This window comes from Conger conger, chromosome 5 (genome assembly GCF_963514075.1).
Source record: "Conger conger chromosome 5, fConCon1.1, whole genome shotgun sequence".
Lineage (NCBI taxonomy): Eukaryota > Metazoa > Chordata > Actinopteri > Anguilliformes > Congridae > Conger > Conger conger.
The window spans coordinates 13,371,598-13,384,680 of NC_083764.1; the positions used below are offsets into that span (position 1 = coordinate 13,371,598).

The window sequence follows — 13,083 nt, forward strand, 5'->3', positions numbered from 1 at the left end:
ATAACTGGTGGAATGTGGATGCCTGCTGTGTCATTGGGAGAAGTTAATGTAGCAGTAACAAGAGGAACTGTAGCTGAATTAAGCCCTGTCTACCCTGGGTACAATGAAGCCAACTATTTTACTGCTGCAGACTTCTGGTCACAGCGATGTCAGCTGGTGAAAGGTATAGGCTATAAGGCCAAGGTTTCTGGCTGTGTTATTCCACTGCAATGTACTGTACATTGGCTCTATATTGTCACCAAATTCATCCCTCATAATTGTGAACCTATAATGATGATATGTTCCTCACAATTAGGGTTATCCTGCAAAAACTCACACACAAAAAAATTGCTTTGGGCTGAATCTACAGTAATCCTTTGTAGAACAGCTGATGTTTTAATGAAACATTTAAGGTGTTAAAGTTTTTAGTCAATGAAAGTGTGACTGAAGTGCTTGCATTTATATTCCAGTTTAAGAATATGATATTCAACATAAATTATGTATCAACACTGAAGCAGTTATAATTATGGCTGGGTGTTGTAGTGCTTTCTGTGATTTTCTGCCTTTTGTAAGGTAACTGTCGTCTTAACATAGCCTACATTGTGATTTGTATAGACACTAAGCATTTAAACCATACTACTGTACCAAATGCAGGGAGAAACGCAGTGCAACAACCAATATAGATTCTGGAATGTGCTGGGGTCAAGATTCCGGTCCTTGTCAGCTGTTGCACTGAGAGTTTTGACGGCCTCTGTCAACAGTGTTGAAACCAAGCACTCTTTCTCCATTATGGTAATGTTGTTGAACAGAATGTTATTTCTATCTGTGATGGACTGAAGCAATTAAATGTACCAGCAATAAATACATTTTACTCATATTTGTTCCTAGCTTCTTAACTTCCTGCTGATTTTCTTGAAACTTCAAGCACTTTCAGTTACACATGTTATTTCAACCTTTTTCAACTACTGCTGCGCAAGAAGTCTATTAATTAAATAGCAATTTTACAAACTCTGTTTTCTGTGATTTTCAACAACTGCTGTGTTTGTGACTTTAGCCAATATATTTGGGGACAAACAGCCTTAATTATAATGCATTATTTATCATTGCTTAACAGATGTAGCAAGTAAAATTATGCCTTATCAAGCTCCTTAATATCTCAGATGCAAAAAAATGTATGCATTTTGATGTCGCTTCAAAGTTTCAAATGCTTTTAAAATCCATGTCTGATGCATTGCTTAGGTTCTACAGTATACATACAGTGCAGTCTGTAAGTATTTCTGTTCTTTTGGCTCTGTATATCAGCACATTGGATGTGAAATTAAACAAGGATAATGAGGTTAAGGTGCAGACTATCAACTTGAATGTGAGGGTATTTACATCCATATTTGGTGATCTGTTCAGGAATTACATCCATTTTTATACATATCCATTTTAGGGGACCAAAAGTAATTGGCTTCTCAGGGGTTTCTGATTTGTCATGTGTCTGCAGTAGCTTCCTTAGTGCAGGTATAAGAAACCTTTCAGTATCTAGTCTTGATTTTAGGCTTTTGATTGCCTTTGAAGTCTGTTATTGGCTTTGGCAACATGAGGACTACAGTTGAAAGTCAAGGAAGCAATTATGAGGCTGAGAAATAAGAAAAACAGGCAGAGTCATAGGCCAAACTATAACCTTTCAAAATCAACTGTTTGGGACATCATTGAGATGAAAGAGAGCACTGGTGAGCTCAGCCAATTGCAACGGGACTGGTAGGCCAAGGATGACCTCTACAGTTGATGACCGAAGAATTCTCGCCATTCTCGTCATTAAGAAAAACCTCCAAACACTCATCAGGAGGCAGATGTGGATGTGTTAGTGACTTCTCTCCGCAGAAGACTTCACAAACAGATCTGCAGAGGCTACACTGCAAGATGCAAACCACTCTTTGGCTAATAAAAAGATGGTCAGGTTACAGTTTGTTAAGTTGTACTGAAAAGAGCACACACAGCTCTGGGAAAAGGTCTTGTGGACAGATGACACCATAGTTGACTTGTATCAGAGTGATGGCAAGAGCAAAGTCTGGAGGCTAAAAAGAACTGCCCAAGAGCCAAGAACCCCATCTGCAAATCATATATATAGGTGCTGGCTCACTTGGCTTCATTGATACGTAACTGTTGATCCCAAACAAACTGACTAACCAGAAACAGATGCGAAGCCAACTGTCCAATTACTTTTGGTCCCCTAAAATGGGGGGACTATGTATACAAACAGGATGTAATTTCTTCTTTAATACGGATGTACAGTAAATGCCCTCAAATTGAAGGTGACCGCCTTCGCTTCATTATTCATTACTGTCATTTCAAATCCAATGTGCTGGAGTACAGAGCCAAAAGAGCAGAATTGCACCACTGTCCAAAAGACTTACTGTACAGACAGCACTGTACATCACTCCCGTAAGATAGGTCTTGGAAGAAGGCCATTTTGACCTATGGATTTATGTTAATGCGTTGAAGCCATATGGGTTTCATGCTGGAGTCGTTTGTTATTTATATGGGATATTCCCCCTCCTCCATGGCTGACAGTGTGCATGTTGACTGGGTTGACGGATATCCCAAAAATAAATCAGATATGGTTTTACATTACATGTTAGTTATCCAAAGTGACTTGCAGTTGACTAAGCAGGGAACAAACCCCCCCCCGGAGCAATGTGGGGTTCAGGGCCTTGCTCACAGTATGGATCTCATCGTGGCTACACCTGGGATTGAACCTCCAACCTAGCAGGTCCCAGTCAGGTACCTTAACCACTAAGCTACAGGCCACCCATTATGGTTTGACAGAATACGACAGGGGTGCGGAAAATCCCACATTCCCTATGGTAATTTCCTCCCGGGAAATGGTATGGGAAAAGGCTGTACGTGCTCCCGTGGTGGAGATCGTGCAGGATGTGGTTCTGTGCATTGAGGCGTGGCCGCGCCAGCGCGCTACACGCATTCACGACGGGCCCTGAGCAAGCAACGAAGCGTGACTCCCGTGAGGTGGGGTGACGTCCGTGAGCAGAGCGTCTGGTGACAGAGAAGACCCACGGGGGTGTGACGGGGGAGGGGAGGTGAGGGTATGTAATGCGGGATAGGATGGGGTAGATAGACGGATGAAAAATGAGGTGGCTTGCGCTTTTTTTCTGTTGACTTTATTGTTCTTCTTTACAATCACACGTGCCTGTTACACAAGGTTAGGGTTTCACACTGTGGATATACAGCCTTTTTCTTCAGTCTCAAATGTCTTCTCTGCGAAAAGCTGTAAAAAAGTGTGCCATATTCAGGTTACAGTGGCAGTGTAGATCTCTGTAGGCAGGGGTGACTCTGCGACTGTGAACACTTGGGTGTGATGATATGAATACTAAATGCATTCTTATCATGGTTTCCCATCATACAGAGCCCTAAATTTCTGACAGATTTATGACAGACCTGAGGGTGGTTTGAGTACTGTACACTTTTGTACAGACTGCTGAGATCGTCTCCTGTACATAAGCTTCCTCATGCATCAGCCCCTTTCCCTAATATAACATTCTGTTCTTACTATTAATACAGTATGTGTGCATATATGTATTGATGTATTGTTTCTACTTTTCAGTACGTAAGTTAGACTGTATACAGTATAGTTTGTGATGTAACATTCTCAGAAATAGTGACAGTGGAGATACATTTTTATGCTTCAAGGATTATATTTCCCAAAAGTAGAGTAATTTTTAGTTACTTTTGCCAAGTAAAAAAGGTACAAATTAATTTTATATTGCTGGCTAGCGGTACAATTCTATGTACCTATATGGTACCGCCCCAGCAACATGCATTTCTTCCTTTTTCAGCACTTTTCATACCTTTATTTCTGAACACGTACCAATAAACTACTACTACTAATTCTTCTCTTCAGTACGGTCTCATGAACGATGGAGAGAAATTCAAAGTGCTCCAGTCTTAATGAGGTGTCACTGTTAGTGCATACCCATAACCTACCAGGTGAAAGCTTTTGAGAAATGTGTAGTTGTTTGTACACAAGTTCAGCGGTGTTGTTTGTTTCTTTGTGCGATTATTCTCAGGAAGGGCTGGTGCAAAGTGTGGTGCGGTTTTGGTTAATACCTTCGTAGTCATCATCCTCCTCCGGAGCGAGCAGGTCCGACACAAAGGTCAAGACCGTGTTCATCCAGTCCGTGGACTCCTCCACCGCTTCATTGACAACTTTCATGGGATCAGAGCCAATTTCCTGTATACTTCCTGGGAGCACAGGGTCGCGGCAGTCAGGGGAAGCCTTTCATTGGCCCAAACATCGCTTCACAGGACTATGGCAACAAGCTAACAAGCTCCGACCCAGAGCAATTATTTTAACAAAACCGCAGTTTGCTGTACCATTATGTTGGGTTCTTCTAGGTATTCATTTGAGATTTCTTCAGAAACAAGCAGATTTATATTTGAAAATGGGACTCAAGTGAGTAAATTGCCCTGAAAGGCAAATTCATAACTGCTATTCACTGTACGGCCAACCAGTCATTTTCCTTGGGTTGTACACGCTCGCATAATGACCCTCAATCTTTTCTAAATGATTTAAATGCACAGTGTTTATCAGAGAACACTCTTCACAGACTCAGCACAGCAGTCCAAACATTCTGAACATAATTCTCAGCATCAGTTGCAAGTCATTATGACATGAATACACAGCAAAATTTCAATGTCAGTACAGTACCAACGATTCATTTCATACATTTCATTCAACAGCAACATTATGGCCAAACACATACATTAGGAAAGAAAGTTCATCTTTCAAATGCTGTCACATGTTGGAACATTCCTAGTAATGCAAGAGAACATATACCCTAGTGACAGAAAATGAATGTGCATGTTTTACTAGCCATACCACTCCATTAAAGAAATAAAATGATGAAATGCAGACAATCAATATGATGGCTATGGGCAGCGATGACATGATCTGATGGGGAAAAAAACATTTAACAGTTCTGAACAAAACATGTAAATATAATGTATGTGGAGATGAAGACATTTTAAAATATTATCTGGATGGGAAAGTTGAATGTTCTGACACAGCATTTACCACCTTTGTGCTTGCAGTGCTCGACAGGCAAATGGCACGAACGAGACACATCAAAATAATTTGTTTATTTTTTCACAAGATAAACATATGCAAACGTGACCCAAAAGGCATGCAGCAGACCCAAGATTCCTGACAGACACCTCACACACCAAAATAGGTCAAAAACTCATAACAATACACACTTCACGTTGGTTATGCAAGGATACTTTATACTTATATAATATGTACATAAATATAAGTATTATTTCTCCTCCTATGCTGAAGAAAGTGTCAATATTAACCGCAAAAAGATGTTAAAAAATATTCAAGGCAGGGACACCGCATCTGATTGAAAAATTTTTTTAAGTTAATCGGTTAAAAAGGTATCCATTAAAAGTTATTTAAATCATTATATCAAATCGAAGAAATGTAATGAACCATAGGTTAATGCACAACTCCACTCTAAAGGTGACCTTTGAAGGAGCTGGTTTAGGTTGTCACAGTCACGACAGTCTCGGTTGTAGGGTAAAAACAGACGTGGTTGATTCTTTTGTTAGTTGATCACACACCCCAAAAAACGGCCTAGTGCTGCTAGAGTCACGGTCACGGCAACGTTAATGCATCATATGGGAGTCTTGCCTCTAGGACTCTCTGTCTCCTCTATTGCATTGCTGACAGCAGCTGGGCGTGGCCCTGTTAGGATGAGAGACACATGAGCAGAAGAGTGGGTGGTGACAAACACAGACAGAAGTCTCCACCGCATGCATAATGTGGCAGGAACAAAAGTGTCCAAAAGCGTGCTCCAGTTAAGTAGCAGCGCCCACACCCCAAAAAACCGCAGCCAATCAGTCACCCCGGTCAGCCACGCGTCACAATCCACACAGACGACGGTGGGTTTAAACGCTGTACTGTGTATCTGTACGGAACATGAGCAAATAGAAAAATTATGAGTAGAAACGACGGGTTGAGCGGCCATTTTGTGTCGATCGATACTCAGATTGAAATTAATTACCACGAGGGCCCTGCCTAGAACTCCATTCAGGGGGCACTAGACGGATTGTGCGAGCGCGTCATCGAGTATCGCACCTATCTAACCCCTCATCAAATGCGATGCTATTTTTGCTCTCATTATATCACTTTTTTTCCCTTCTTTGCCTTTTCTAGTGCCCTATGATACAATGTACTGGCTTAGACATGTCTCAGTAAGTCCTTTTTCTAAATATATTAACATAATTGATATTTTTTGATTAATGCTATGCCCCAATAGCCACCAGGGAGCCGTCTTCCCCGCCACATTGCATATTGCTTTGTACAGTGCCACAGCGCATCAACATTCAAGACGCCAGCAGCCCGGTTTTTAAGAGGCCTGTGGAAAAATTTGAATGCTAATGAAATCCTGATGAATTCAGTGACATTTGTTTGATTAACATTTTAACCTACTCCCTGAACAGTTTGAAATACAGTCAGCACATTTCCTGCACTTGAGACCTTAACAATTTCTCTTCTGCACACTGTCTGGAACCAGCCTAGTGCCCAATGCCACAGCAGCCAGCTACCCCCTGGCACTTGGCCACAGAAAGAGGAAGGTGAAACCTGTATAAGAGTGGGAAATAAGTCATTGAAAGGTATAATTGCAAGTGCCTAATGACATAAAATTTGGGGTCCAAAACAATAGAGATGCACAGTAAAATGTCCAGTGTGACTTAAACTCTCATAGAGTAGATTTGAGTCCAGCAGGGACTATATGTACTCTGTAAGAGTCAATTAAAACATAACATTTTACTGTGCAGGGTTTTATTTTTTATTTTTTATTTTGTTTTATTAAAACACTAATGTGTGAACTCTGGGAATTAGGTTAGGGCAACTGGCACCCAAGGCTGAAGTGGCCTGGCAACTTGGTCATGGGGGGAGGGCATCTCTGCCCTCATAAAGTCTTTGACAGATCAACAGTGGCTAACGCGCCGGCTTCCTCCGACTCCAAAGAGTTAAAGAGAGAGCCGTGTGTCTCGCGGAGCTGGGCCGAGCCCTGGCGGTCCAATAGGTTGCCACAGCCACTGTTTGGATCGGCATCAGAGGAATTCATCCCTCACAGCCAAAACACTCTGGCCGTTGTTCTGCAGAGCCTGCTCGCCGCTCAGAATATGTGCCCTTTATTGAAATGCCACACAGGAAAAAAACGCATCTTATTACCCTTGCATTATCATTGAATTGGGCTCTGTCCGTCTGTCTGTCTATCTGTCTGCATCAAATAACTGACAGCATACCATCTGTAGCTGAGGTTGAATAAAATTGGTGAGAGTACCCCAGTCAGATCATGATGAAAAGGGTGCCATTCTGATAATTGTCACTAATTAATAATTGTTAGCTTCCAACAAACTTCTGTCATTATTGTTATTGTTTGTAGCGTAATCAGCTTTTGAAAGGGTCCATGTTACTACACTTGACACTGTTCATTTCAGAATAATTTGTCAAAGGCAAAATATTATAAAGGGATTACAGTACGAGATGCAAATTTTAATAAGATTAACTATATTTGGCCACCACTGGAAAGATGATTATTTGCGATTCTCTGATCCGTAATGACAGAAATTTTTACATGAGCGGGTCTAGTCGAATTACACTCCCTATGCAAAATAATTGCTGACTATATCCCTTTCAGGAAAAGAGAGAAAGATGGGCTGAGGTTAAAGAACTCTCCGGAGGGACTAGTACCTTGCGTGTACATTCATAACACATGCCTCATAGACAGTACATATCTATTTCCAATCTTAGGATCCTCTCATCCTCCAGTCTTTGAGGGACGCAGATTGATTTCTGATCGCCCCCCCCCCCCCCCCCCCCCCCGCCGATCTGCCATAAGAAAAATGAAATAATTTCATTCAAAGACGGGCAGCTCCACTGGATGCAAAATGGCCATAATTGCAAAAATGTTGAAACTAGACTGGGTTTAGACTGTATAATGATGTAAAAGAGAGTATTTTCTGGTATAACTTATAGTATTAAGGGCTTGATGAACACGCATACTTATCAAGACATTTTAACTGTGGATCTGTCACACGTGCACGAAATACATGTTGCTTTAGGCCTGGTTAAATGCATCTACCTTAAATGTTTTTTTTTTTTTTGCTTTCTGGTTAAATAAAGCTGTCATAAATAAGTTTAGGTGAAGCTTTAAGTTTTAGGAATAGGTTTAATTGTGCATTCCAGAAAATATTCATGCCTCCCCAAATTAACTTAAATATGTTGCAATTAGAATGGATACAGAATAGAATTGCAGTTTTTTATTTTTTATTTTATGGGGTTTAAAATTTAGCATTTTAAATCGTTTAAAAAATGTTTTGCAATATCCAAATGTAACTTCAATCATTATACAAGCTGTATCCCATGACTACTTGTTTCAAGAAAGGACAACTGATACCAGGTTTTCTTTGTGAGAAATGTTCTCCTTCTTAATAAAATAACTTATCTTCATTCCATCACCACAATTTCCCCTGTCATAGAATAAATCATGTCAGGATGCGTTAGTATCCAAGGCCCTTTTGTGTCTCGCTTTCTGTCCGAGTTGGTTCTTCATGCCAGTAGTGTTACCACCCGTCATAAAGTCTGTGCTCATTAAAATCTGCTACTCTGAGCCATGGTGACAACTCAGCCCAATGATTCCTTGACAACTGGCTGGAAGGTCATTGCTCCCCATGTAGCCATTAGCACTGAAGTATGAAAATCACAGCCAGGACTAACATTATTTAATTTTGTAGTCATACCTTTTGAATTGGACATCGTTATCGGATACCTGCTCAAGTGACTCTCTCCTCTTCGACGGAACACACCAGACACTCCACACTACTGCTTCATACCGAATAGTTAATAAAGCAACAGCGCAAACTTGATCTCATTCTGGGGTGAATTCACTGAAGGATGACTTTTCCTTTGTGACAGAGCAGAAACACCTTAAATAGCGCCCATGATAGGACCTGCTCTATTGGTTTTGAAGCCGTATTTCCTTTTTATGCAGTCTGTCAGACATGTTCTCCATTCTCCAAATGCACAGCGGGTTGTTCACACAGTCAGTCGGACTGAGGTGATGTTTTCTGACAAATTCACAAAGGCCTGCACTAATTGGTGTTAACAAAGAAAATAGTTGTTTGAACATGTAAAAAATATATTTAAGTAATAGCAGGCTTTGTGTGCAATGTGGAGTTATTAACACAATTGCAGCTAACTTTGTCAAGGATATTTCAACAATAGCTTTGCTCTTATAATAGACTGAAAAAATAAAAATGCATTTTCCTTGTGATTGCTTTCCTAAATTGACTGCTTTCCCAAGGTGAGTAATGTTAGGTGAATTTAACATGGACTCAAACAATAATATGTCCTGAACTGACACTAAATTTGTGTTTTCTTGAACATACAGTGAACTCTCCCATCTCCCATCCTCACAGTGTCTGTGAGAGTCCTTTTTAAGGCAAAGATTGTGAGCCATGGTCATGTTCTGATCAGGCATTGTTAGGATTAACTCTTTGCTAATTGTGATCAATAGAGATTATTTTTGTAGACTAATGAGTAATTGCTTGCATAAATGATTTAGCAACATAAAACATAATGTGCAAAGTTCATCCTTTGTGAATCCACCCTCCATATATTGTTAATATTGATATAAACAAAAAAGGTGCTGTGTAGAAATCACTGCATGAGCGTGGTGTCATCCACACAGGGAAGTTTGATGGAAACATGGAAGCAATTGTCACAGGATTAACTGAGTCCATCTAATACAGTACTTTTGAGGAAACAATATAAGGAAAGCTCATCTTACTGTACAAAACGATGCTGTGACGAAAATGTTTACAGTATGGTTGACTAAATATAATTATTCTGGATGTAAAATACCACAATTTGTGTGTCATATCTTGCGACTAGGAAAACACAAATGTAGACAATAAGGAGGGGATCCATTTTGTCCCCCTCTCCAGCTTGTTGACATTAACTAAATGAAGAAATTGAACAACCATTTATTCAGTAATAATAATTTTTGAAGTTACCAGCACATGCAAATTTTGTTAATATTAACAGGTTTGATTATTACACTGGTGAGCTATGATACTACACCAAAACAGTTACAGCTGACAACAATATCTTCAAGCTATAGCCTACAGGCTGAAAAGGGTCAAAGAGTCAACAACATGTTTTGTCTGTTAGCAATCCATCTCATCAACTGTGACTGCATATTTACTAATTCTGCAAAATATTTACAACAACATTAACTACTAGCTGCATTACGTGCTAGATAAGTTAGCTAGCTGTATCATAGGCACAATATTTGCAACTAGAATAGCTCCCAACTACAAACTAAACTCACTAGCACCAGTTACCTATCATTCCCAGATCATCACTGATTCTCCATATCGAAGCCGTTTTCCCTAACTCCCTGTACTCATAAGTACTCATACCCATGAAGTTTCATATTCTGATCATACAGTACCTGGTGATGCTCAATAACCACAATAAACCCTTGGTCCTCCAATTGAAATTCACCTTACTATTAGTGCATTATCACAACCCGAGATGACCTTGCCCCTATGTTAGATAATCTGCCTTCCCTGTCTCATAGGGAACAATGATATCCAATGTAATGTTGCCACCATGCCATTCAGTGAAGCAGGACATTGGTCCATGGTGTGAACCCAGCTTTACACCTTGTTCCAACTAAGCTTTCCTTTTTAACCTGATCTTTCTGTTGCCATGCTTTGCGGAGAATGTTATGTCATAAACAAGTCCTAACTGAATGCCATTAGATAAAAACACTTTTTACAAGGCTTGTGATGGCTTAATCAAATATGCTAATGTATACCTTTGGGTACCAAATGACTAAAATGTAAATGTAAATGGTACAAATATTAACAGTAAAGGCTAACATTCAGTCAGTATTCACATCAGGTAGCAGACTAAATTGGAACAAACATAAACATGCTAATTATTGTATACTTTGATTTAATTAAATAAGACTACAAAACAATGTGAATGTACAAGAGGATAATTGTGTACTTTTAAAAGGATAAAAATGGAATCTCTACATTAATGCAATGAAATAATTAGATGTAGTAATTATCATATAAAGCAACACTGAATTTCTTGCTACAATGCACGTGGCATTTCTGTTAAAACGCATTGTCGATTCACTTACATTACATATTGAAAAAAATAAATAACTAAAAATACTACTGAGACTATGATTGAATCTATTACTATACACTATGGATCTTGTGTAAAGTGTTCAGTTATAAAAAATTTAAACTGCACAATATTACATGATACTGCGCGGGCAGTAACTATAAAATAAAAGAAAAACAAAGTTTAGGGTTGGGGCTGGGGAATGGAATAAGATTTGGCAGACTAAGGCAATTTAAGCCATGTGAAATTTCATAAAAGTCACTGCGTGGTTCGTGGAATTGCACAATGTTTTCATAACGCATTGCTTGATACACAGAGTGACCTCATATTGGTTGCAGATAGACATACATTCTAAAATGTTTCATAATTTGGCGTTACATTTGTTTTAAATATTGGCTGAAGTTCTAAATGAGGATTATCTCAAGGCAGAGCTTGATGAAAACAAATTCATGACGAACAAGATTAGTGCAAAGCTAAATCTTCTTGGCACCCTGCATCATGTGACAATTGCTCCCAGTCTGTATGCATGCATTTTACTGTACAGACATCTTCAGTTACAGCAGACATGCAGGCATCAGCAATACAGCAAAGGCAGAAAGTCTTTACCAGGTGGTAAACAGGGGTCGTCACAGTAAAATGTATTGTCTTTTTATAGGATGGCAACAGGATGACACATGGAATGGACGGTGGAAAAAGGAGGGAAACTTATTAGAAATGAGAGAATGAGTAGTATCAAGGCTGGTTTATACTCCGTCGCCCGACTGAAATCACAGAATGTTCATGAACGTTATAACGTCGCCCGGCATTGACTACGGTCGCTGTTTAGTTTAGAATATATTTAATTTACGAAGCATAAACCAAATGTCACTGCCCCCAGCGAAGTCGCTTGTTGCAGTGACGGTCGCCCGACGGAGTATAAACCAGCCTTCAGGATCATGATAATTAACTGAAGTGGGGTGGGTGTATGCACATTCTAACAGGGTCGTATGGCCTGTGGGATATTTCTCCCTGTAGCATCACAAATTCAGGCACAGGGGGTAAACATTCCTTGACTAAAACCTCCCATCAGATCAAAATTTCATTTTTTTAAAATGTATGTGATAGGCCTCAATGCATTGACATTTTAAATGAAATGAAATGTAAATGAAACATGGTACACAAATGTTGTGATCACGAATTGTAATGATCCACATACAGTAGTATGCCCTGTAAGTCCATTTAAATACTCTCATGCTGCACATTTTCTGTGAAAATGGCTTGAATTATCAACATAACCACACAAAAACAGTGTTGGAGAAGTTCTTCCTCAAAGACATATTTAAAATCTTTTGCCCAAAATTACTCATGCAGAAGAAATGGCAATCAAACCACAAGATCATTTCCTAACATCGCCCTAATCAGGCGTGAGTAGACGCCTTGAAGAAAAAGACTGAATTGGCCGCTCAACTTTTTTTGGATCCTGTCCATTCTCAGATTATGGCTGACTGAAACTGAATGCAGCAGGAGCTGATAGCTCTCAGAAAAAGGAATAGCACCTCTGTCTCTGACACTATAGGTCCTATCACTAACACAGCCAATCAGCTGTCTCATAAGGGAGAGGCCCACACACAGTTAGAGGGTGACATTTCAGATAAACTGTCAGCTTGAAATCAACAAGGCCTGAAATTCCTCCAGCAGCCTGAATCACTTCTTTTTACGTCTGTGGTCATCAGACTTGGTATAAATACGTTTTTGAAATACTTTAGCTCTTCTGCTGCCAGTAAAACTTGAAACCACAGCAGTTGGACAACCACACCAAATAAAAATGTTCTGAATATTGTCAAAAAAAGATGTTTCTTTTTGAACCAAAATGACAGTACCCAAATTGAATCAATTACTTTTGA

The 13,083-nt window shown here is 39.7% G+C and overlaps 1 protein-coding gene across 11 annotated transcripts in view; it reads right to left on the reverse strand.

The window, feature by feature from the left end:
- trdn (triadin) overlaps nt 1-13,083 on the reverse strand; it is a 77,681-nt gene that overhangs the window by 61,043 nt on the left and 3,555 nt on the right. For all 11 annotated transcript variants that reach the window (XM_061243383.1, XM_061243384.1, XM_061243382.1 and 8 more), the window contains exon 3: nt 4,090-4,224. In XM_061243383.1, the coding sequence (XP_061099367.1) occupies nt 4,090-4,224 (135 nt within the window). The remainder of the gene's footprint in view (nt 1-4,089; nt 4,225-13,083) is intronic.